The 26,264-nt window shown below is 47.2% G+C and overlaps 1 protein-coding gene across 3 annotated transcripts in view; it reads right to left on the bottom strand.

The window, feature by feature from the left end:
* Positions 1–19,330, bottom strand: part of GAS7 (growth arrest specific 7) — a 107,168-nt gene extending 87,838 nt beyond the window's left edge. For all 3 annotated transcript variants that reach the window (XM_065647773.1, XM_065647775.1, XM_065647774.1), the window contains exon 1: positions 18,985–19,330. In XM_065647773.1, the coding sequence (XP_065503845.1) occupies positions 18,985–19,167 (183 nt within the window). In that variant the 5' untranslated portion in view covers positions 19,168–19,330. The remainder of the gene's footprint in view (positions 1–18,984) is intronic.
* Between the last annotated feature and the right edge of the window lie 6,934 nt (positions 19,331–26,264).

The following is a 26,264-nucleotide window of genomic DNA, read 5'->3' as shown; positions in this document are numbered from 1 at the left end:
AAAAACAGCCAGTGGGAGGGAAATCTCTGGAAACAGTTATTGATGAATTTTCATTTGTTCCACCCAGTAACTGAGCATCCTCAGAAGAGCACAGCAAACATCACTGGGTCACCTCCCCTGGCTGTCTTTGCTTGGTCACTCCCCTGTCCCACTAACACTGGCTTAGAGGAAATTAATAAACTGCCTGTTTTAAAACTGCCACTTTTCCCTTCTAGACCCTCCATCCTCTTCCGGACTTTACCAGACTTTAAGCTGCCAATCGAAAGTCTATGAGGATTCATTTTTGCTTGACCTCAGATGTGTTTATGCAGCAAAAAGGCTGGAGGAAGTTCTTAGAAAAAAGGCCAATGTTAAAGCATGGTTATGCTAACGGTCCATCATTATTTGTGTGATATGTGTAGGAAATTTAGAAGTTTTGCTAGAAGGTGGTGGTTGCTCCTGGCAGGACTTTTGTGGCCCCTGGGAACAGCAGGCCAGGTCATAAACTGCAGTGTTAACACATCACCACAGGTTCCCATTCTTTCTCAATCCCAGCTATTCTGTTGGTGAACTGCTCGTCAGTGACATGCACCACTAATGAAATATGTGACTACACCCTTTGACATGGGATGAGACACAGAAGTACAGAATTCAGCACTGAACTCACCTCCAAATATCATTATTTCTGTGCAATTCACAACTTTTTCTTTTGCAAGAGAAGTAAGCTTCAGCTTGAGCATGCTACCTACAGAATGAGCAAGCACATAAATTGCCTATTACTACAATAACAAAGTTCAAATGTAATTTTGGCTTTGAGTTACTGCAGCTATACAAAGGGAACCAGAGGCACCAAGCCTGTATGACTTAATTGCCGTTAGAGATAAAGCTCATCACAGACCTGAGAACCGAAGGTGCATATTTGGAGGAAGGCTGGTCCCCTAGTCCCTGGGACTATCCTGCAATGAGGATGCATTTCCAGCATGGTCCAGACACTGTGACCTGCTGCTTACTCAAGATTCATCACCAAGCCATGCTGTCTCTCAAAGAAGATACAGAAAATCTATCTGCTTAGTTGTTCTGCATCCAGCAAGTTAATCTTGTTAATGAAATTCAGCATTTCAATATGCAACTTCCTCTTACATCTGCAGGATATAATTACCTCTTCTAGGGAAACATCAGAAGTCATTGTGACTGGGAACCTTTTGTGCCTAGTGCTGTGCACGTTAGGAAAGGAACCTTTTAGATTGCTTTTAAATAAAAAATAAAATGCCAGTTACTCTTACAACAAGTACAGATGTGTAGGCGCAGAAGTAAATAAAATCAGCAGATAAGCATTAACAGTAAAAGCTAATGTTCTATAAATGCAGTAGTATTAAGAGGAAGACCAAGTAAAGGAACCAGTTGCAGCTCAGAACAGGAGAGCTACTCGTGGACGATCATGTTCAGTATCATCAACAAAAAGTCATCTGATAATAAAGGAGTCATCCGTGATCAAGTGGCTGTCACAGCAACAAACGGTTAACATCTCAGCCTGCAACAGGGAGGGAATAAGTTGGAGAACACTGAGATCGATACATTCATCCTAAGACTTTAAAGAACTGGCTCATAAATCTCAGAGCCATTGCTAATCATCTCTGCAAATTCATGGAAAAACAGGCAGGGAGAGTTCTTGGCAACACAGAAAAGGCAAAGCATAGTGTCTAGCTTGGAGAAATGGGAAAAAGAGATGGAGTTGTGGAACAGTCACTTGAACTGCAGTTCCTAGAAAAATAATTGAAGAAATTATTTAACAATTTTTAAGGACCCTGAGAAGACAACAAGGATATAATTAAAAGCCTACATCATTTTGTCATAGATAGATCTGTTGAACCCATTGGATCAGCTGCATGTGAATGAACAGTAGCCCCATGGTGGAAGTGGGGCCGTAGGGGTGTCAGCAGTGGTGCCCCCTCCTGGAGACACAGATATCACACTGGGAAGGAAAATGCGAGCGGCTTGAGAGACAAGAACCTGGTAAGATCTCAGCTGGAGCTATGGGTCAAGTTCTGAGCTTCACTCTTCAAGATATGAACAAACTCACTAGTCCAGAAGAGAGTAAAAACCAGAGATCTAGAAAAAAATTACCTGAAAGGAAAGAGGAAAAGTAATTTAATACAGAGCAGGAATGAGTGAGTGTCTCAGATATGTCAAAAAGCTGCTGAGAAGAGAAAAAAGATAGTTTGTTTTCCCATCCATCAAAGGTGGAATAAAAATGGATTTAAATTGCAGGAAGGAAGGTTCAGAATGGAGGTGATACTGAAGCCATGGTATAGCTTGGACTTCTTAAGAAAAGACCAGATAACTGTTTATAAGAAATGATGTAGGTATTATTGAGCCTTTCTTGGAGCAGAGGAGTGAGCCTATGACTACAGTATGAGATACGGATATGTACCCTGGGCAGCTATTTTCAAAGATCACACTATGCTGGTGTTCCATGAGATGGCTCGTAATAGATGCACTTGATATGAAATATCATTTAAAGTATGACATAACGTATGAAAAATAAAACAGAATCTAATATTAAAAAATGCTACTTAGAAAAGGACAATACTTGGGACTTAAGGTTAAGAAGAACTGAGGCAGGGACTATTTAGTCTTTCTGATGTCATTCACAATGCAATCTTGAATAATATCACCAAAAAAATTCTTCCACAGGACTCTGATGCTTGAGTTATGTGATTACTGAGAAACTGCTTAACTCATTTCTGTCCTCTGGAGAGAAATTTATTACAACGGTAATGGACTCAGCTGTAAGAGCAACAATTTATACCAACAGCAATTGGGAATAAGGCCCTGGAGACCACCACGACGTGGGTTTTACCTCTCCTTGATCCTGATATTTAAGAACAAATACGCGTCATTTAACTACCACCAGCCAAAACGGTAATATCTCCCCGCCAACACCCAAACAAGGCCATTTTCAAAGGGGTGTGGAACACCTAGGTTTAATTTAATTCATTGATCACTTCTCAGATCAGTCATGTTCCCCTTGCATTCAGACAATTCCCTGTCCATGAGCCAAATTCAAAAGAACTTTTCCAACTCACTCTGAATCAAGAAGCCAGACAAGCTTCTGGACTAATCCATCATTTAAAAATGTCAGTAAAAAATGAACACACTTGAATAACAGAGACACAAGGTCATTGTTTCTGAAAAGACCTGGTAAAAGCTCAGAAGGCAGTTGATGTGATTGTAGATCCAAGCCTGTACTGTATGATTCAAAGGATTCTGCAGATCAATGACTTTGGATTTGTACAAAGTGCATTGGGCAGAGTGGTCTCTGCCAAAGCCCTTGGGCACTGCAGCACACACATGCTTGCAACATCTGAGGGTTTCTGCAAGAGGCTGAAGCACGGAGCTGCCTATTTGCCCTCCAGCCCAGCACCCCGGCACTTTCACATCATCCTGCTCTTCTCTCAGTACATGGCACTACCTCTGGTCTCATGTATAATTAGGTAAATCTTGCATGTGAACCACAGTAGTATTTGCAGCTGAGGTATTTTGAAGCCTGGCACTGCAAAAAAACTGAACCTAGGCAAAGCGAGAAAGTTGTAATGAGTCTGCCAATTACATCCCACTGCTTTAGAGGGGTTTTTTAAGGCCGTAGGATTTTCAATTTATGTGTTTTGGTGAACAAGGTAGAATTCTGGGTTTAATCTAGACTTGATGTAAAGGGGCAAAAATTTCCTGGTAACAAGCTGCTACCCTGTGAAGAGAAGGAAAAACAGAGGACTGTTGCAGCACAACTTTTGGTACAGCTAATCCGGAAGTCATGGAAACACTATCTTGAAAATGTAAAAAAACCCACCAAGCTCCTAAGAGGCACCCTCTCTCAGGAGCTTGCCCTGTCAGAGTACCTCACTGTCTGTACCACCTCCCTCCTGGAACTCCTCGCAAAGTCCACAGTCCAACCTCTCCATGACATCTGTGGGGCTGCATGAACACTTGTGTTGGGCTCAGAGAGACAGCCGGGAAAATAAAACACTTGGTTCTAGGAAAATTATTTTAATTCAAACCCAAGAGCCACTTTCTGGCTTGTAAAAAACATGTTTGAATCTTCCTGTTCTGCTGCAATAGCCTTGTCTATGGAGGAGAACCAGGAGCCCTAGCACAGCCTTGCATTTGCAGCCATGTCCCACCTCCTCCTGGGCACCAAACACCAGCCTTGGCCTCACACCTAGGAAAGAAGCAGGACAATGCAGAACAGATGCTGAATTCAAACTACAGATTGATAACAACACCCCCAGGCTCCTCCTCTCTGAGTTAGGAAGAGGAAAAACAGTTTGGCAAGACATGAAAACCACATTTCAGTATCTCCTTGTGGAGCTGTTTTGAGCGCAGGGACAACAATGTGCAGAACCGGTCAATGTTTCTGCCTCCATTCAGCACTGCAGACTTCAACGGAGCAAACGCAGGTGCCCACATCTGAGCCTGTTGGGCTGGTGCGCTCTGATCACCAGGGAGATACAGAGGACCAAGCTCCTTCAGCCTGCACATCTGAAAATGCATCAGGAGAGTTGGACCTCAGAAGTATTAATACGTCTTCCTCAGTTGGCTATAAAGGGATCTGGGTGGCTGTTTTGTCTCTCTAAATACAGATGAACTTGTTCTACTCTGTCTCCATGTTGAACTGAGAAACTTCTACTCCAGGACTGCTTGCCTGTCCACATCAGACCACCACAGCAGAAACAATCCTGGAAGCTTATGAGAAACCTTCTGTCCCGTTGGACTCCCCATGCTCGCCCTGCTGCCCGCTGGCTGCCCTCAGGCAGCCCCCCCAGGGCAGTAGGACATTCCCGGCACAGCCTGGCAGCTCACGTGCTCCCTGAGGAATGGAGAAGGGCGTGCTGGACTCTGCGCAGCTTATGGGGAAACTGAAGTCACATCTCCTGCTCCCCACGTGCGAGCTGCTTGGCTGGGGGGAGCTGGGGGACACCAAATGCTGACAGCTCCACGGCACAGCCCTGCGGCAGGCACTGCAGCTGACAGCAGGAGTCCTCGCTCCCACCACCCGCCCGGGTCTTGGCCATTCCCTCTGCTGAGCTTTGGGAAGCTCCTGGTAAGCAAAAATCAACACTCAGTCCTATTTGGAGAAACCAGCATCTCTTGCATTGTCTGTACAAGAGGTTGGGTGCCTGCCTCAGATGGTGGAGATAGCCTCTGCGAGCTGCACATCTGCATGTTAGTGACCAGACAGAGGTCTGGCTCTGATGCCACCCGTAACACTTTGCAGTCTGTGTGCTCCAACCACTTCACCCCCCATCCCTCCAGTCCCAGAGAGGCAAGGGACGTGGTCAGCACCCCTGGAGACCCGGCTGCTGCCACCACAGGGTAAAATGCTGTGGGAGGCGTTGAGCAGCCTCACAGCAGGGTCCTGCTCCTGTCCACACACTCAGTGTCCATGCTGAACCGGCTCTGGCGCTCAGCAGCCCCGTGAGCTCACCTGGGGAGAAGCCACCCCAGGAGAACAGCGAGCTGCCCGCTGCTGAGAGCTGGACCGGTTCGTGGAGGGAGGTTCAACAGGGTCATCATGGGCCTGCTGCTGAACACAGATGGGGTTAAAGAGGCAGGAGAGGACTGAACAGGAGCCCCGACCAGGTCAGCTCTCCACCCTCGCCATAGGTCTTCACCTGTCATAGCATAAACATCCTTCGCATTGCTCTAAATATTGCTGCGCCCATTGCCGAACTGAAGCAGCAAAAGCTTATGAACGAGTCAGGATCAGCATGATCTGTGTGCCTGTGACATTTGTATCTGGGCCACCTCCCTGTGCAGCCCCACAGACAGCGTCTCCCCCACTTCCACGGCGCTTCAGAGGGTGTCAGCAGCTCTGCGCCGGCCCTCCCAACTCTTGTAACCGACTGGATTAAGAGAGAAAAGTCAGTCTGATTACAGAAGGAATTTCCCTGGTGAATCCTGCACAGCTGCAGGATCTCGTCATGTCAAGAAAAACAAAACCTACTTTATCTGAGGGAAATCTGGGACGTTATCCTGGTTTTGGCCTGATTCGAGTAGTCGTCTTGCACACTGAAACGTATTGAATCTGTGTCTAATTATTCATACACTACCACACCATGGCAACATGTTTAATATTATTGTTCTTCAGAATAATATTGTATAAAAATATAGAGAACTGCAACTTCAAGGTAACTTATGGTTGTTGTTCCTCAGACCGTGCTCCTGAGAGAGGGAATCTCTGAAGCCGAAAGCCACTGTCTCAGCATGCTCTGAGCAAAAATAATGAATGTGACATTTCATGATCTCCACTGAAAGAGAAAACTCTTTAGACAGGAAATAGGGCTGAGATCAAAATTAGTGTAACAGGAACAGCTGTCAGATCTGGCTTGCTCTTTTCTGGGGTGATATATTTAACTCCTTCAACTGAAGAAATTGCCTTCCTACTGCTAGAGGTGAAGCCTAGCAGACAGCGGAGAAAATGATCCAACGCCAAAGATTTTATAAATGTATATCTTTTATTTATTTATAAATAAATTTCTCACCTTGGGAATAAAATGTGGAAGCTGTCACAGAAGATGATATCATAAATAAAGGAAAAAGCTTACAACAGAAGAAAAAATTGTGTCCTATAGTGATTCAATTTTACTCTTCGGAAATATTCTGATAAGGCAACTGAGGCAGTTACACATTACATGACAGAGAGAGACAATTGCTGCTCCCTGTGGAGCAGAATAAGACAACTTAGGTGTACAGGCCCATTAGAGACCAAGCTGTAACCTTATTTGTTAAAACAAAAGTATTTTTAGGGATTTTAGCTGCACTGCATTTCAAGCCATAAGAAGCTGGAGGACATCTGCCCTTCAAGCTGCATGCCACCTGAACAAAGAGACAATGACAAACCATGACCTAAAAACATTTGTTATGTGCCCTCCCTGGCAGGCAGAGCCATTCCTGACAGCGGTTTGTTGCATCCGAGCCAAATGGTCCTGAGGATGCTAATGCTGTGTTTTTCCCTGGGGTACAGGTGTGCACCCTGGGCAGGCACTGCCCAGAGGTGCTCAGAGTTGCAGGGCTAAAATAAGTGTATGGGAATGCAGCGGAAGATTTGGCGAGGTTAGTTAAATGTAAATACGCTCAAAGTGACTTGCACCTGTCTGTAGAAAAAGCACATACATCACACTAATCGTTTTACTGACCTTGTGTGCTTGATGAGTAGAACCTCTGTGTTAGATAACATAGGTCTGTGAGAAACTCCAGGCACCTTATCCCTATGTCTGCGATTCCTGCTTTGTTGTGAGAAGGAGCGGGAGGCTGCGCCTGCCCGAAGCCTTGAAATCCAGGCGGGCTCAGCAGGCGCAGCGATCTTCCAGCAGGGCTGAGCTGACCAGCGCCCGCGTCCCCCTTGTGTCACCTCTGCCTGGGAGCTCAGGTGCGACTTCGGAGACCCCCCGGTAGAGAGTTAACTAAAATAAACCTTGCTCTTTGCAATGCATTCGTGGCCTCTGGCTCTTCTTGCGATGTGCCTGCGTATGTGTACACAATAAGCAACACAAGAAACCACAGGGCCTCCATCACACAGAGCGAAGAAAAGGTTATTAGTCAGCATGATTGTTATTTTCAGAAAAAAAGGACTAAAGACTCGGATTGATTTTGATTCCTCCATAGCTGGTGTGTGTCAGAGAGGATGAAGGTGCACAGTGGTTAAAGTATGAACCCTCTGAGATGAGAATAAGGCTGCATGAGGTGCTGGCTTGGTGGTGAGGAGGAAATATCCCATCCCATCATGGGAGGGAAAGACCTGAGCAGACCAATCCAAACCAGCCTCCCCAAAATGCTTTCCTCCCATGGGGAGAGGAAAAGGGACTTTCAAGATCTCTTCCCTCTAACCACAGGCAAACATTACCGAAAAGAAAAACAACTTTCGTACCATGGAAACGAATGTTGAGATTCGTTTGCTCCAGGAGCCGACACTGGGCTGAACAGTCTGCCCTTCACTGGCTGCCAGGGCACATTCCCGGACGCAGCCGTGGCATCTGAGCTCAGGAGAAGTCTTGTCCCCAGAAGAAGGCAGCAGGATGGGGAAAGGCGGAAGGAGCATTGTGTAAACCAGGGACACTCCCCCCACGCACACTAATCAGTGCTAACACAGGGACTACAGGCATTCCTGCTTGCGTATTTCTGATCCTAGAGTCACAAAAGGGCCATTTCCAGAGATCTGCATCTTTTCCAGCAAAAGCCACTCCTCTGAGCGCAGCCAGCTTAATTCCCTGTGTTACACCACTGCTTTTCACCTGTAAGGGTCCAAGAGCTGCTGCTTTGCATCAGAGCCAATGCATGGCACTTGGCGGGCTGCCACTGACCAGCCCTGCATGTCAGCACCAGCACCTCCCCCGTCCAGCCAAAACGCTGGAAGACTTAAGAACAAACCTATTCATAGTCAACTCAGAGATAGGGGTAAGACCCATTGGTTGCACAGACTCTGGGTCCACTGAGGTCAACTGAGAAAAGTGGTGAAGCAGAAGAGACCTTTTCAAGAAGAAGTCTGTGCAACTGAGGCTGTGGCAGCATCTGGCTGCTGCCCGGGCCAGGCCAGCTCTCCATGCAACCCATCTGCAGGCAAAGCAGCAGCCTGCCAGGAGTGCCAAGATGTGGGCAGCTTCCCATACGGCATCCATGCAAATGGATCTGTGTATTTGAAATTACCTGCGCTTGGCTGCAAACTAGCAGCCTCTCAGCCCAGAAGTTATGGGTGGAGCAGCTCTTGGCCTGGAGAAGGGAGCCTAAGGAACACTGTGCCATTGGGTTACAGTCACAAGGGGGCGGAAGTCCCCATACTGCCCAGATCAAGGCAGAGTGGTCCTCCCTTGGACACACAGAAGAAGTAGTGCATGGGTAGAAGCCCACAAGGCTGTGATATAAAGAACTTGCTGGGCATCACTGGGTGGAGCTCTGTGATCAAGTTGTCCAGCCTGCTCAAGGAAAAATGCAGCCAGCCTCGCAGCATTGGGCTTCTCTGGTTCACTGTGTGGGGAGGAGCACGCAACTTCTTCCCACTTGCATGTGCCGCTTGGGGCTAGCCATCTTTATCTGTATTTTTCCTGTCCATGGGGCTCCAGCATGATCAGACGACCTCCCATCCTGCTCCAGCAGATAGTCCCACCTGTGAGATGTGGCAGGTCCCACCTTGAAGCTGACAAGATGCCAGAGCAGAGGATCACTAATCAGAGATATGTTGGAAGATGCCCTGTTCTCTCCCATGTCCTGCAATGAGGAGGTGGCAGCATCCCACCTGCTGCAGCCTGGGCAGCGCAGAGCACCAGCCACGGTGGTCACAATGTGCAGGGAACAGTGATTTGCACCAGCTCCTTCAGCACAGCCAGCAAGATGTACATCAGAAGAATCTGCCATGGCCCTGTCCCTGAGCTGAATTAGAGCCCACAATCATGTCTCTGGCTGGCACTGAGGGAAAGCTTTGTCCCTCACCAAAGATCCATGTTCAGACTTGATAAATGGTGGTGGCCAAGCACAGAGGAAGAAGCAGGAGTGACGGAGTCCAGCAAACACTGGGGCAGTGCAGCTGGAACAGGAGCACAGGGGCTCATGGACTCAGTTTCATTTCAAACGTATTTTCCAAGAGGGACCCATAGTTAATTTAAACATTATTTCTTTTTGGAAATACCTGAAGTTCTGTTCTTCATCCCATAACAGACTGATGTTCAATTCCAGTCTTCGTTTGGTGACTGTTATGACTGTGATAATCAGCAATATAAAGTGCAATGAGACAAGTCTAGATCTTGCTATTGAGAGTGATGACTTGGCCTCGGGTAATGAATTAGTCCTATTATACAGCAGCTGGCACAGGAGAAGCAAATCTGCTGCTCAGGCAGCTCATTACAGGGCAGAGCTGGAACTGCTCAGCCACGTGCTGCACACACAGACCTCAGCAGGATTTTGAATTCTGCAGACTGTACACACATTTCTCCAGGACTGCAAAATACATGACATTCATCAACCCAGTTTCTGGCTATTCCGTTCTGAGTTAAGCATTTGCCCACCCCTCAGAAATATAATTCTTCTTCTGTGCAATTTCTGCATGGCACTTTGCCATATCAGAATGAAATTCAAACTGCTTTAATTCTTAATTCTCTGCCACCCCTTGCAAACTCTGTCACTCCAAATCTCCATTTTTCTCCACCAAACTCCTCCACGCTAATTATTCCTTCTCCTCCACTACCAAAAATTTGCCTGCTCTCTCTTCTTTTTATTTTTAATTACCTTTTGCTGAGCCTTTTTTCCTCCATGGAAAACCAACTGACAGGGCAGCAGAGAGAGGCACAGAACTGATCAACAGGGGCACACAAAGTGATATTAGATGAAATAGTTAACGTTGACGTTATTTACTCCTAGCACACACCCAGTAGCAGAGATGCAGAGGCCACCACCAGCTGCCACAGAGCTGGGAAAGCCCAGGGAGATCTGTGCAGCAAACAAACTGTGCTCAGACCAGCGCTGGAAGACCACGGTGCTTTGGCTGCCAGCATCGCAGTGGGAATATCCATGGCTCAGGAACAGTCTGCACAGTCTACTCTTACCAATTATGAATGTAGGAGGAAGTGTCAGACAGATCTCAGACAATGTCAAAGAAAGATTTTGGACTTTGGGTCTGCATCTGTCTAGGAGTTCAAAGATCAGTGACCAAAGTCACCTGTTGGTCAGCTTAAATTCATGCCAAAATGGCCCATACCAACAACCGAGCACTCAGGGGACTGCTCACAAATGCTGAAAAAGGCGTATGTCATAAGACACTGGCCTGTTCCACTGCTAGATGTGTTCTTCTGTTAATACAAAATGCAGAGTGGTAGCTCCTGGGTAACCCATGGCATCCCCCATCTGGAATTTGCCAGCAAAAAAGCAAACCACAAATGTACTAGGCTAATACAAAAGCTATTTTGACAGCATAATGATGAAAACTGGATTACTAGTATGAGCAAAAAACTTCCTCTGCTATGACATACACCTGTGAAATGAGTGCTTCCCAGGACAATCACCACAGCGTGTACAGATGAAGCACCATGGCAGGCAAAGTATTATCAGCATGTTTATCACTCGTGGAGTACAGCCTGCTCTCCCCCTCAACCAAACCAGGTTTTACCGGCCAGAAGTGCACTTGTGCTGCCATGGCAGGTATGCGAGGGGCTCTTGGCCCCCACACTGCATGGGCTCAGCCTGCACTGCAGATACAGAGCAAATCTGTAGAGCTGACAGCCCAGGCTTCCTGCCACATGCCGGCCCTTCACATGAGGTCACAGGATCCCAGGCTGTTTGGGGCAGAAGGGCCCTCTGGAGACCCCCCAGCCCAGCCCCCCTGCTCACGCAGGGTCACCAGAGCAGATCACACAGGTCGGGCCAGGCGGGTTTGAATGTCTCCAGAGAAGGAGACTCCACACCCGCTCTGGGCAGCCTGGGCCAGGCTCTGGCACCTCCCGGCAAAGAAGTTTCTCCTCATGTTCAGCTGGACCCTCCTGTGTTTCAGTCTGTGCCTGTTGGCCCTCTTAATAGGTAATGTTTTACACTGTGGCGTGACATAAAGAATTCCAACTACGCTAAAGCATACTTAGTTTTTTCAAGACAAACACTTGTTGAAGCACCCTGTTCCTGAAAACCAGCATGTGAACAAACTGTTGGCCTTGATTTTACACTGTTCTGCGTTCTAAGTGGATCATACCAATAAAAGGGAGTGCAACATGTAATTAAATACGGTCAAACAACACTTTAAACTGACATAAACTCATGACAGTCTGCAAAGCTGTCATCGAAGAGTGATAAGTGTCATCAAAGAGTGGTGATCACCAAATCCATTATGCTTCTTTCAGATTTCACCAGGTCCTCTTTCCCCATCTGCAAATTCAGAGCTGTGCACTGTTACTGGAAATGTGCTTTGGGAGGCTTCCAGCAAATCTGCCGTGTGTGCGCAGGAAGCCAGGCATATCCCGTAAGCGCTGGATTCTGAAAAGCTGCATAGAACAAGTGCTCTCTGGAAGCATGAGAAATCAAAGACTGAAATATCGATGCCTTATGTCGAATAGTCCAAGACACAAGTCAGCAGTGCTGCCTGTGGGCCACGCTCAGCTCCCCCTGCTCTGACAATGGTGTGAACAGGATGAACACATGCAACATGAGAAACATCACGCTTGCTGCCTGGAGTCATAGCGTGGCCACAGCGAAAACAACTGCAACTGTCCCAAATATTTCCAAAGACACATGCTATCTGCAGTGCTGCAGCACCACATGTTTGTTCCTATTATTGTGGGACTTCTCCAAAATCAAAAAATGTCCTGTCTTTGGGATGTCAGTAGTCAGTGAAATAACGAAAACAAATCCTGAGTACATACTCAGACATTTAATATTCTGGTAATGCAGAACCAGGGTTCATTACTGATAATAACGCGCACCATGGGTTATAAGCAACCACAGAAGGTAAGGAATCACAGAGAATAAAACAAAGGTTTAATCTGGTTATTCAAATGACCAGTTAATTCTACCTGGTCATTTATTATCACACAAGTAAAAGTGAAATAAGTAGAGAAAAACAAAGCGCACCAAATCTGCCAGCATCCTCTGGTCTTGGTTTCGGAGCTATATTTTCCATTTTGGAAACCAAAATAAAGCAGTGTTTTAGAAAATACTGAGTATGTGGCATCTTCTCATTATTCCTTCTCTCTAGAAATAGAGGCTTCATTATGATATTGTTTCACATAAATTTTTGGAAGTTGAATTTTGTCATGAAATGGAATTTTCCTCGCTAATCAGCTGGCTCATTCCAGTTTCTCCTTAAGCACACTGTCTCCTCGGATCATACCAGCTTACAAGATACAGCTTGGCACTGAAATCCTCTACACATTCTCTGCTATTACAAAATAAATTAGAGGCATTATCATTTCTATGAACTCCTTTCATCCTTTATGACTACCTGGTCACAAAGAATGAAGCAGTTCATGCCACGTCACGCCTCCTGCAGCTGAATGTGCCGCGACCTCCAGGTTCAACTGTTCGAACCTTCCAACGTGCATGTGGCAGATGTCACAGGTTGGGTCAGGTGAGATGAATTGTACCCCCCTGAATATTACACAGCAGTGGAAGTAATTATACTGTCTGATGCCTGCACGTGTACCATGCATCAGGGATAAGCACGTGATTCTTTCCTTCCAAAGTGCCTCATATTCCAGTAAATCAAGCTGTGAAAGTGCAGACAAGATCAGTGGCAGCTCAGTCCTACTCAGTCCAGCTCGCTCAGTCAGATTCCAGAGCCACCTCCATCCGTGCTGGAAGCACACACTGTGCTTTATACAGAGACTTACATCTGTGGGATGACTGAAGCTATAAAAAGTGCTGACAGTTTTCAGCAAATTTGCATACGTTGCCACTGCTGCTGCTTATATAAGTGATTTCTAGCTAACCACAAATACAAAAAGCAATGCCCAAAATAGATTTTAAATCAAAACACTTGCAAATGTGACTGAATGACACATCTCCCCACCACTCTGAAAATCACTTCTCTAGAAAAGACAGACACAACAGCCAGTGTTTCCCCAGAGGGTCCTGTGCAAAGCACCTCCTGGAGTCCATACCCCAGAGGTCTAACACCATCTCACCCTCTTGGCATCTATGCTGCCCTGTGCCAATAAAGGTTGTGACAAACTGGTACCTGCCTGAGACTTGTCCTGCGTTGCTCTCAGGTCTGGAGCTGTACAGATCTTTCTACACACATCATCCCAAGCATCTCTGATGCAGGTGGGGTGAGGAGGCAGTCAGCCTCTGGGTAGGAAACATTGTGTTGTCTTCAGCTGTTAGAAATCCCTCACTGTATCACACACCACACGCCACCTGCTCCACCTGTGTTCACTGTGGCAGTGCTGCCTTTAAGGACTGTGCATCGCCCATATCTGCACAGAGTCCTCTTTGCACCAGGTTGGGAAGGACAATTGCTTCACCTGGGACTGCAACAGTCTGGTACAGAGGGTCCCTGCATGGCTCTGCTCAAATGGCCAGGCAAAAATATAAAAATATGCACAAGGGAGGAAATGGTCAGAAGATTCAGTTGCTACTCCCCAGCTTTCAGGTCTCATGGTTGATATAGCTATAAATCACCAAAGGAGAGATGAAGGTTAAAGCTGATGGTGTATCTACTCAACGGGATATGGATGACCAGCAACAACATCCCTCCTTCCCCAAGCGCCTGAGTTTGTGGAAGAGTGTTGCTTGCTCACAGATCAAGCTCAGTCACAGCAAAACCACTCTTTCGGATTCCTCTGGCGTCAATGGATTCTCATGTTCAGGAAATATTGGGGGCTGTTTCTCCATTAATCCACTATTTTCAAGAGTATGACAATATAAGAAACAGTACTTGGCTTCCCAGCACAGGGAAGACAAGGACATAGTGGAGAGAGTCCAGAAAAGGGCCACAGTGTTGATTAATCGATTGGAGCCTGGTTTTGGATGGGATAGAATTAATTTTTTTCCTAGTAGGTGGTATAGTGTTGTGTTTTGGATCCTTGGGATGGCTGAGCACCTGCCTGCCGATGGGAAGCAATGAATGAATTCCTTGTCTTGCTTTGCTTGAATGTGCAGCTTTCGCTTTACTTATTAAATTGTCTTGATCTCAGTCCATGAGTTTTCTCACTTTTACGCTTCTGATTCTCCTACTGGGGGAGAGTGAGTGAGTGGCTGTGTGGGGTTTATTTGCTCGTTGAGGTTAAAACATGACAATGTGTCATACAAGGAAAGGCTGAAAGAACTGGGACTGTTTAGCATCATGACAAGAAGGCTTGAGAAGGTTGTTATCCATAAAATATATGGGGGTTAGTAAAAAAAAATCAGAGACAGACTGTCCTCAGTGATATCCAGTGAAAGGAGGAGACACAATGGGCACAAATTAAAACACAGGAAATCCCTTTTAAACGTAACGAAAAACTATGAGGGTAGTCAAACACCAGAATGGATTGCCAGGACAAGCTGCGGAGTCTCTGTCCTCACACACATTCAAAACCTGACCAGACATGGCCAGGGAAGCTGGACTAGCTGACCTCCAGAGGTCAGTGATTCTGTGAACAAGACCGCAGCAGCCTCGGGGAACTCATCTTGAACCCCATCATGGAACTAACACCCTCCCTTAGAATCATAGTATCATTTTGGTTGGAAGAGACCCTTAAGATCATCGAGTCCAACCACAACCTACCTAGCACTAAACCATGTCCCTAAGAACCTCAACTACATGTCTTTTAAACACCTCCAGGGATGGTGACTTTCCTTGCTCACTTTACTCTCTGCTTTTGATATGCTTTTGGTTTATGCTATTCCTTTTGCTTTATGACAACTGTATCTTCTCCAAAGCTCACAGAAACATCTTGTTTCTGGCTTACCCCAACCACACACTCCAGTCTTCCTCTAGCTCTCATTGTTTCCATCATTGCAATGAGCAGGAACATCCAGCCACCATCGTTTTCTTCTAATCCACCACTGTGTGCTTGCAGCAACCACAGGAGCAGCAACCAAAGGGTGCCAAATACCTTTACCTCTTCACCTCCCTGTGTCTTTCTTGCCCCACATTACTACAGCTTTGGTCCTTTCCTTGATCTGTGATGAATGAATTGAAACCACACCTTTGCTAGCAAGAGAGCTCGGGAGGCAAAGGCAGCAATCCCTCAGGAATGTCCATCTCTAGCACTGGAGTTTGTTTCCCATAAGTCACCTTCAGGGTTTTCTCAGAGTTGTTCAACTCCACATTTGCCAGTAAAACCCATTCTGGTTAACCACCAGCCATGGACACCTGTTTTTCCTTGCAAAAGCCAAGAGCTACCACTCAGTGTGAGTGCACATGAGGAGGAAGAGCCTGCCCTGTCCTCGGCTCCTGGATAAGCACCTCGAGCCACGTGGCAGCATGGAGGTGATCGGCCTGGCGCACACAGCCCAGCTGCCTGTGAAGAAACACAGGTGCTGTTGGTGCAGCACTGTTCCTCCCAAGTCAGAGGTACCATCAGGAACAGTCATTTCTCCTCTTTCACCCAGCAGGAATGAGCACGCTGCAGTCTGGCTGCTAAATTAACTGCTCCAGGGTAGAAGAGACTCCCCTCTTAGATACTGTCCCTTATACCTTTCTTGCTTCATTCTTTGAGCTCAGGACCAAAACTCAGTGCAGGCTTTAGAGCAGCGCTGTCAGAGGAGATTTCAGTCGGTAAGCATGAAGTTGTATGAGAGAGAAAATCCATCTTGCCTGTCTATACATGGTGGCAGGCTTAAAGTTACAAAGGCTTCAGAAGAAAGCTGTCTCTTTCTGGTGGCACCCGGCCACCTGACAGACTTTGCCATGAGGAGAAAGGGTTTGCACTGTGCAGGGCAAACACTGCCAGCCCTGGTACGCCTTGGACAGTGCTGCGAGCCACTTTCATTCACTGCTGTGGCAGAAAATGCAGCCAGATGTCCTTTGGGACAAGGAGTCACAGGGCTCCAGAGAGGAGCACAGGTACCCACTGGAGTGAACTGGGCATGGGGAATTGAGTACAGGACAGAGGGCAGGGAGAACATTGTATGGTTAAGTTCAGCTCAGAACATGATGCTGAACCTTACCGCAAGCTGCAGGGCCAGGGCCACCCAAAGCCAATGTAAGTGCTGGCTGGTACTGAAAGGAGAATCGTGTTCATGGCCCCATCTAGCTATGCTTTGTCATCACCTCCCTGATGCCAGCTCTGATGTCAATGTGGCTGGACAGAGACTTGGATCAGAGAACAGGGAAGGAGAGTATTTCTATCATGGTGTCTTTCAGTTAGATCAGGTCCCTGAGCAAGCTAGCTGCATACCTGCACGCAAGGGAAAGGCTACCTGCGCAGAGCCATGAGAGAGACACACACAGATCTTCCTTCTTCTCACACATCTGCTCTACTGTAACATGTGCCAAGTACCTGTGGTCCTAAAAATTTCGTTACTTTGGTTAATGAGCTGTCATTTGACATATTTATTAACTCCAGTTCATAGTCTTTATTAGGCACCACGTCTGGCGAAAGGAAAAGAGTGAACACCAGTCAGCACTTGCTGTCTTTCTTACCTTCTTTCCAAAGGTTTGCTCAGGAGAAAGGAGGCTGTGCTGTGCGGACAACTGGTCTGCAGCAAAGTTTTCAGTGGTACATGAGCCAAGGGTCAGAAGGGCACAACTAGAGGGGCTGCAGGCACTGATCTGAGCCCAGTGGAACTTGCTCAGACTTAAGCAGGAAAAGAGTAGTTTCCAGCAGAAAGAGGATAGGAAAGCAAAGTTGTTGTGTACGCAGAAGTGATTTCCCACTGCCTTTGCTGAGCAGAGTTTGTCTCATGATACATTTTGCCTCAAACAATTCCTAAATTCGTGGTAAATATTTAGCAGTTTGTGAAACCATAAACATTCACAGATATCAGTAAATGATCTTGTAGGTGGCAAAACTGACAAACAAAAGGACTCCCAAACTTTTAAACTAATAAAAAAATCCCAAGTGCTTCAGTGACACAGAAAAGTTCCTGGCCTCACTCTTGCAGCACTGAATGGGGAAATTTTACTTTCCCATCTTTCCAGGTAAGAATGAGAAACAGGAACTCAAAGGAAACATCAAATATTTTTTTAATTCATTTGGACTACAGAAACCAAAAGGCAATGCCAGATCTATAGGCAAAATCTCTCTTTGCACCGAACCTTTTGCTCACAGGACATTACTCTGCATGCATCCGGTGGGCCCGGTTCTGCCCAGCGCTTCCTGCCACTCTGGATTCCCCAGAGGGCGTGCATGGAAAACCTGGGGTGGGTAGCACCTGCCTTGCGTGTAAGCAAAGCAGGCTGATCCCCCTTCGAAACCTGGAGGACAAACAGAGGCTGACCCAAGAAAACTTATGCTGTGAAGCACTTCAGCCCAGTCCCTGCAGGGACAGTGCTTCACAAGACTATTTCCATACTCACGCCCTAAGTTCCAAATGACAACAGGGCACGGTGAGCGACGGAAGGACCAATGGGCTCATGGCAGGTTCTTGCTTTGGCACACGAAATGTTTCAGATTTCACGTTCAGAAACGCAGAGATTGTGAAGGCACTCTTCATGGCCATATATTTTACACTTGCATGGTGTCTTGTTTGCATAGGGCAGAAAGTAATAAACAAGTTCAGACACAAGCAGTCCTGAGGGGAGGATACAACTGTTGCCCTGGGTGTGAGGGCCCTGAAAACAACTGAAGCTAATGCAGCTTCTCAGCATCCTGATGAAAAGTCCATGACGTTTGAGTCTGGGCAACCGGCTCTAATGCCACTGGGGCTCTCTGGGTCAATGCCACATGTAAACGGCAGCAAGGTACCTCCAGCCAGCTGGGGAACGGTTGCAACAAAAGGGATGTATCTGAATTACCTCTTCCACAACACAAAGCCAAGATATATTCAGTGAAAGGAAACAAGAGGGAGAGAAGGGAGAGGAATTTGCCCAGCATCTGGCCCACATGCGTGACTGACAGGAGCTGTATCACCTCAGCCACTGGCTTCTGTTGCTGTTTAGCAATTGTGAAAACGCAAGTGTCCAGAGGAGCCCTCAGCTCGCCATTGCCCCCTGAATCTCTGCCTCTTCATGGCTATGCCACAAGTTACCGAAGCTCCGGCTGCCGGATGGGGCCGGGCAGGCTGCTACCCCTCCGAGCGCTGCGTGTGCTCAGCAGCACCCGGCCCGCGGCGGCCGAGGAACCTGCCCGGGGGCGCCCGGGCACAGGGCACAGCGATGCCGAGGCGGGTCCCCGACAGCAACGCCGGGGTGCAGCCGCGCGTTCCGCCCGCAGCAGGGTGGGCACCTGGGACACCGCGGCTGCCGGCCAGCGGGACAGCCCGGCCCGGCCGGGCCAGCCGAGTCCGGGGCGCTCCGGAACGGCTCCTTCCCCCGGTCCGGCCCGGCCCGGCAGCCGAGCGGCTCCCGCCACCCCCCGCCCCCGCCCGGCGCGGCTCCGGCCCCGCTCCTACCTCCAGGAGCTGCACGTAGCTGGCGGGGAACCAGCCGCGCAGCCCGTCCTCCTTCTGCCCTTCCCACCAGCCGCCGTCCGGCACCTGCAGCACCGTGATCAGCTCCCCCGCGGCGAAGCGGAGCCCCTGCCGGTGCCGCTCCCCGGAGAAGGGGTACAGCGTCTGGCAGCGCGACCCCGACATCCCGGCGGGGGACGCGGCCGCGCTCCGCCCGCAGCCGCCGCGCTCTCGGCCGCCGCTCCGCGCAGGGCTGCGGGAGGGCCCGCGGTGGCCGCGCCCCTCGCCCGCCCCGCTCCGCTCCGGGGCCGCGGCGGGGCCCAACGGGGCGGCAGCGGGGCAGCCCCCGCGCCGGGCGCCCACGGGCACCGCCGGCTGGGGCGGGGGAGAGGAGGGACGGAGAGGGGAGGGGCGGGGGAGGAGGGAGAGGCGGGGGAGACGGAGCGGGAGGAGGAGGAGGGGGCGGAGAGGCCGCCTGGAGCGCAGCCCCGCCCGTGTGACACTCGTGTCGCGGGACGGCGCGTGTGAGAGAGGGACCGTGTGCGGGTGTCACTCGGAGAGACATCGCCCGTGTGTTCTTGAGAGACGCCGTGTGTGTTCGAGTGAACAAGAAACACCGTGTGTGCGTGAGGGAGCTGGGGCTGTTTAGCTTGGAGAAGAGGAGACTGAGGGGTGACTCATTCATGGGGATCAATATGGAAAGGGGGAGTGTCAGGAGGATGCAGCCAGGCTCTTCTGGGTGACAGCCAGTGACAGGACAAGGGGCAATGGGTGCAAACTGGAGCACAGGAGGTTCCACTTAAAGATGAGAAGAAACTTGTTCCCGGTGAGGGTGCCAGAGCCTGGCCCAGGCTGCCCAGGGAGGCTGTGGAGTCTCCTTCTCTGCAGACATTCCAACCCGCCTGGACACCTTCTGTGTAACCTCAGCTGGGTGTTCCTGCTCCGGCGGGGGGATTGGGCTGGATGAGCTTTCGAGGTCCCTTCCAATCCCTGACATTCTGGGATTCTGTGTGATTCCGTGACAGACACCGAGTGTCCCAGAGACACTGTGTGGGACACCCCCAAGTGTGTGTGTGACAGAGACAACGCGTGTGAGGGCAGACACTGTGACCCCATGTGTGCATTACTGATGCCCACGTGTACTTTTGTGAGAGGCAGCCATGTGTGTGAATCACCATGTCTGTGACACTGAGACACCTGTGTGTGCCCGTGAAAGGCACCGCGAGACTGTGTGTGTGATGCATGTAAGACACCATGTCTGGCACCTCTGTGTGTGTGCAACACATTTGTGTCTGTGAGAGGTGATGTGTGAGACACTGTTTATCTGCAACACCTGTGTGTATGACCTGGTGTCTCTGAGGCGTGTGTGTGTGTGTGTGTGTGTGCGGAGACACGACTGTGAGACATCTCCGTATGTCTGAGACACCACGTGTGTATTTGTGATACACACCCAAGTGTGTGGGATCCATCTGGTCTGAAAGACATCGTGTGACACACCTGACCATGGAGGAAACAAAGAGGTGTGTGAGACACACCTATCTGCAACATGCAACACTCAGCTGAGCGCACAACTTGCTTCACGTGTGTCTGCAACATGTGTGTGAATCACACACACGTGAGACACCTCTGCGTATGTGCCACCCTGCTCTGTGTGACATCTTCTCTAAGTCGGTCCAAGTTTTGCAAAATTTGTGGTGTTTTGCTGGGAGTTCAGTCCTTTTCACAGATCCACTCTGTCCACTAACTCCTGTATGGCCTGTCCTGTTTCTGAGATTCAGATTCCTTTCTCTTACATCTTTTTTTTTTTTTTTTTTTGAGGAAGAGCCTCCTATTTCTCCTTTTGATTTGTTCCTGCTTTGCAATCAGTAGTGAGGAGTAAGTTCAGAACAACTACCACCTTGTATGCCCATAATGTACCATCACATGTGTATCTCCTGGCCTGGGACTGCACAGGTATTTTATGTATGTGGCACTTTTTTAGAGTATTTTTCTGTCTCTCTTTTCCTGGACTTTTACAAATTCACAATACTTTTTTTCTTTTAAGTGAGTAATCAAGTAGCCTGACTGTAGCCTTTCTCCTGAATATTTCAGAAGATGGTTTTCAATGTAGCTGTCCTTCATTTAGACAGGCTAAGCAGCAATCTGAGCTGGGCTCTTCAAGGTTTTTTCTTAGGATTCTTTGAACAACTTTTGGCCTACTTTCCACAGTTCTATTTTTGATTCTCTAAATTTGTAGTGAATTTCTTAAAATCATTCCCCTTTGATAAGCATTTAAGCTGATAGCTATTGAGCCATGATCCACTGTGCATTATTATCACACCAGCTGTGCCTTGCTTGGCAAAAAGCAACAGACCTGATATCATGACACACATCCAGGTACATCTATCAGCAGCATTCTCTAACAATGTCCTTTATAGATGGCAAGATCTGAAACTGAACCAAAATCCCAATATTTTTCTTCAGCACATACAAACCCAGCTTTGCCTATGTTGAAACACCGATCCAAATCGTTTAAAGCTTTCATGTACGGCACTGAATTTTAGTCTAAATTTTACTTTTCTCATGTTTAATGTTGACAGAATATTTTTCTTTGGTTTATTCTCTGATTTTTTTTCCTCTGCTATTTTTATACTTGCAACTTGTTCTGCTTACTCTTTATCTCCCCTTGTGATATTTTTGCAGGCTTCTGTCCTTTGCATGAACTTTCTCGATAAGAAAGCCTCCAGTAGGGTTTTAGTGCTAGGGGTTGTCCACTTCCTGAAGGAATTACAAACTCGAACTTTCAGCAGGCAAGTCCAAATGTAAACACTTACTTCATTCTTAATTTGCATTTTTTTTCTAAACTTGTTACTACACCTTCTCTTTGGCTTGTGCATGAATGTCCAGTCTGTAAACAGAAGGGCTTTGTTCACGTCAGAGGATCCCTTTCAGTCACTGGAGGTACACGTCTCTTGAACAGGTCCCATAAGTAATCCTCATTTCATTGTGCAGATAATCACATGGTTAGTTTGTCTTGAGATATGTCTGGTCCTTCTCCTCAACTTGCAAAATGGCTCTACTCCTTGCACAGGGAGCAGCTCTTACCAAAGGCTTAGACCTATGTTTGCTTCTGTATCATGCATTATCTTTATTGTGAAGGATGTTAAAGTGTGACGTGTTTATGAGGAAAAGTATTTCTAAGCACAGAAAGCTTTTTTATCTAGCATAAGATGTCACAGCCAGAGTCACTAGATGGAAGATATAGAAGCCATCCCAGAAACATACAGATTTGCACCTTCAAGGGCACCAGGCATTGGAATGAATTGATCAGCTTTCAGTCTCAGTCTTGTTTTCTATCATCTGTCCCAGCTCAGCTGAAGCATCTTGGCTGGATGCAGGTGTTCTCTGGCCAGTACTCAGCAGGTCTGACTGAGTGATCTAAACAATCCCTCTGGCTGTAAGATCTCTCCAAATTTATTTCCTGAGCCATCACAACTGTCATACTCTATCATCTGTTCTATGAGGTTGTTCCACTTAGCAACTAGAAACCAGTTCTAAAATTAGCATCACATGAACATATTGTGTGTTAAGGTAAGATGAATGTCACCTTGGAAGGACCTTTTTCTCCCTGTCTGCTACCAAAGAGTCTAGGGTGAAGACCTCAGTCTTAGACATCTACCTTTTAACAATCGTTAGTGTCACTGAAATGCTCTCTGAATGAGAAAGAGCCAACTTCATATATCAAGGCAGAGAGCGTCAGTTGTGGTTATGCAGTCAGAGGTAATTTATTCTGTGATTTTACAGATTGTACCTGGAGCTTAAAATGACACCACTGAAACAAGCCCTATACAGACAGGCAGAATCCCTGAAGAGGGACCTAAGAACGTATTGGGAGTAACAGAATACAGTTCACATCCAACAGCTGTAGAAGCAGCATGGTCAATGTTTTGTTTGCTTAAAGCAGTATCTGATAATCGGCCTAGCCAATGGAGAAAAGCTAAATTACTCCTGCTGTCTTCACCGAAAAGATGCTGCAGAGCTCAAAATGAGAAAGGGTTGGCATAGATGCATGGGATAGTTTTTTAGTCATGATGGACTTGAGATTCACATGAATAATTGATTGGCCATATCTGTTTGCAAGACACAACAACACATCTCCTGAGGACAAGAACCAGGAAAGAAAGAGACTAAAAAGAAACTACATGTAGCACTGGATCTTTAAATGCCCCTTGAAGTCTAAATGACTAGCAGGAATTAGTTCTGTTGTTGGAAAGGAAATGTTCTGAGCCTGTACACAAAATACACTTCTAGTTGTTAAAATGCTTAAAAACTATAGGTTTTGATGGAAGGGACAATTCTCAGTGCTTTGAATAGTGAAGACACAAGAACGGATACAGGAGCTCAGAGCAAAATTTCATCTAGTCTACAGTCTTCTTCCTGACAGCATCTCAAAGAGAATGCATAGGGTGCAGTGAAAGAGCAGTACAACGCAGAGCAGTGCTCCCCTTGAATACTCTCTCATTGTCCACCGAACTGCAGTTTAGAGATTTCGTAAGCCAGATATTCTTGAGTATCACACTTGGAAATCCAGGCATCCAGGACCTCAAACATTCCAAGTAGAAGACTCAGAGTTATGAGTCATGTTCATATGACCAAATATGTGATTCAAACACAATTTAAAAAAATGCACTTAATGATAAAGAATGCCTTTACCTTTGCTTTCTGCCTTTAGCAGTGTTTCTTATGGCTCTGCTGATCTTGAAACTCCCTTTGTACAAGGTCAATCATGAAAATAAGGACAGGCAGTGCTCTGCCTGGCTGTGGCCATTGTAAAACTTAGTGATGTTCCAAGGCAGGTTTAGTCATCTTTGTCATAACAGTGCCCAGAGCTGTACCTACTATTTTAGAGTTAGACATAAAAAAATGTAGTCTCTGTCTTTATATGGACAGTGATATGACACGAACAAACAACTTGTGGTGATTCACCTGAGACTAAACTGGATTTGCCTGCCAGGATAATTCACCTGGAGAGATGACTGCTTCCCTTCACCTCCTTTCTTGGCAGCAGGCTGAGAATAACGAGCTGTTCCGATAACATCAGCCTGCTTCCAGTCAACATATTTCCTACTGAGGGGCAGGGCAGGTCCCACCCTGTTACATGACAGGCACATATTTGGTCATATAAATGTGACTCATAACTCTGACTCTTCGCCTTAGACTTAGGTGTCAACAGCAGCCAGTTGTCACAAGCCCCTTGTTTGAAATGGTGATGCCATGCCTTCTCTCCAGCAGTTCAGTGTTCATTTCTCTCTCCCTGGGGCTCTGGAAAGTTTAAGTCACAACAACTCACTCCCAGCAGCTGGCTACAGAATTTCAGGAGAGAGCTCCCCGCCATCCATCCAGCTGCTATTCCTCTTGGTGCAAACTAAACTGCACGGCACATCCAGGGCGTGTCACAGTGGCCAGTATGCTCGCAAAGAAGAGGACCAGCCTGACTCTAGACCACCTCAATGATTCCTGAGCATTTGTATGCATTAGAGCAGATGCTATAGCCTTGTCATCTCTTCTTCCAGCTCTATAAACACTAGGTTACCTAATTTTCTTTACTGAATGTTTAACTATTCCATGCTAAATGGAAAAGCCATTGAAAGGAAGAAAGGCATTATCTATAAATAATATCCTTCAGTAGCAAGCAAGCTGTGGTCATTTAGGTCTTAACTTCTAAGTTAACATAACATAACAACATAAGACAAATAATTCTGGATCATACCACAGGTCTGTCTGGCTTATTATCCTGTTTTCAGCAATATATGATAGCAGAAGGCTAGGGAAAAGAACAGGTGCAGAGAGCTATTTCTGCAGAACATCCTCTTGATTTCCAGCAGATGGTAGCTCAGGTCTTCCCCAGCTAGAGGTGGAATCTTGTGTTTAATAGCTCATTTCATTATTTAGGGCAGCTATTTTTTGAGCCCATGCAAACTTTTGGCATCCATAAAATTCTGTAGCAAAGGTTTCCAGTGCAGGCACTATATTTTGGAATCTGTCCCTTGCCTGTTTCATCTGAGGCATTTCTGGCCCACAATCATAGGCACAACCTGCCCACAGTGACCTTCATACTGTTATAGTTGCACTGATGTCCAAACCTGAACCACTGAACTGAAAGTTACCTGCATGTGGAAATGTGGGCATGAACCTACATGAACCAGTTACTTTAAGGGTCTTAAGGCACAAGATCATATGGAGAGGCACTGGAAAAGCAGAAAAACATCCCAAGAGGATTCTGATGAAAGCACCTAAACCCTCCTTCAAACCTCCTCCTCTCTGGCTTAGCATCCGTCTTCGTGGTATGATCCGGATTTGCCAGATCATCTACAACAGTTTGCTGGGTCCCAGAACATCTGATCTTTTCTTTTGATCCCATGAAGAACTGGGCTTCTGGCCAGCTAAGAAGAGCAATCCAGCTAGGCAGCCCTCCAGCCAACCTCCCTCTGGATGTGCTAGTTTGGACGTTGATATTTCACTGACACTAAGCTTCCCTCTTCAGCATGAATTGTTCATTACTTGAATTCCATCAGGGATTTCTTATGTCATGAAAGAGCAGAGATTCTGCCTGAACACACTGAGCAGGACTGACTGCTTTCTGTGGATAAAGTTGTTGATCTATGTATATGTGTGTGCCTGTATCTGCAGGACATAGATGTCTCAGTGTTTTCCTCTCAATGGTGTCTCTGTTCTGCAACCATCTGTGTATAAAGCTGCTATTCTCTCATGAACAATGACTCATACAGGAAAGTCTCTAAGAATTAGGCAAGAACTAAGTTTATCCTGAGTAGTATTGAAGATGAGGATTCGATCCTATAAACTCTTGGAAACTCAGCATTAGTTTTCCCTTGACAGCTTTAACGTTTAAAATCTGCTGTTTCTGACACACGTCTACAAACAACAGGTTGGCAGTAAACTGTCCCTGCAGACGGGCACCACAAGTCCACCACGTGCTTCTGACAGAGACCCAGCACAGTGCTACTCACTGAGGACAACCTCTTCCTCACTCCAGCTTCCAATGAAGATCCACCTGATGACTCTTCCACCTCCCACATTCTTCTCAGCCCCCACATATGACTCTCTCCAGCTCTTTCCCATGTATTTCCAGGCTACTCTGCATCTCTGCCAACTGCAGTGGGTGGCTGGGAAAAAGTAGGGTCACTGTTCCTAGCACCCTGCAAGCCACATCTGGACCTGGAGCTGCCCAAATGACAGTGAAGTTTGGCTGTAGGGACTGTCTGGGGCAGTGATCCATATTAGTA

This window comes from Caloenas nicobarica, chromosome 18, assembly GCF_036013445.1.
Source record: "Caloenas nicobarica isolate bCalNic1 chromosome 18, bCalNic1.hap1, whole genome shotgun sequence".
Taxonomy (NCBI): Eukaryota; Metazoa; Chordata; class Aves; order Columbiformes; family Columbidae; genus Caloenas; species Caloenas nicobarica.
This window is presented reverse-complemented; position numbering and strand designations above follow the sequence as displayed.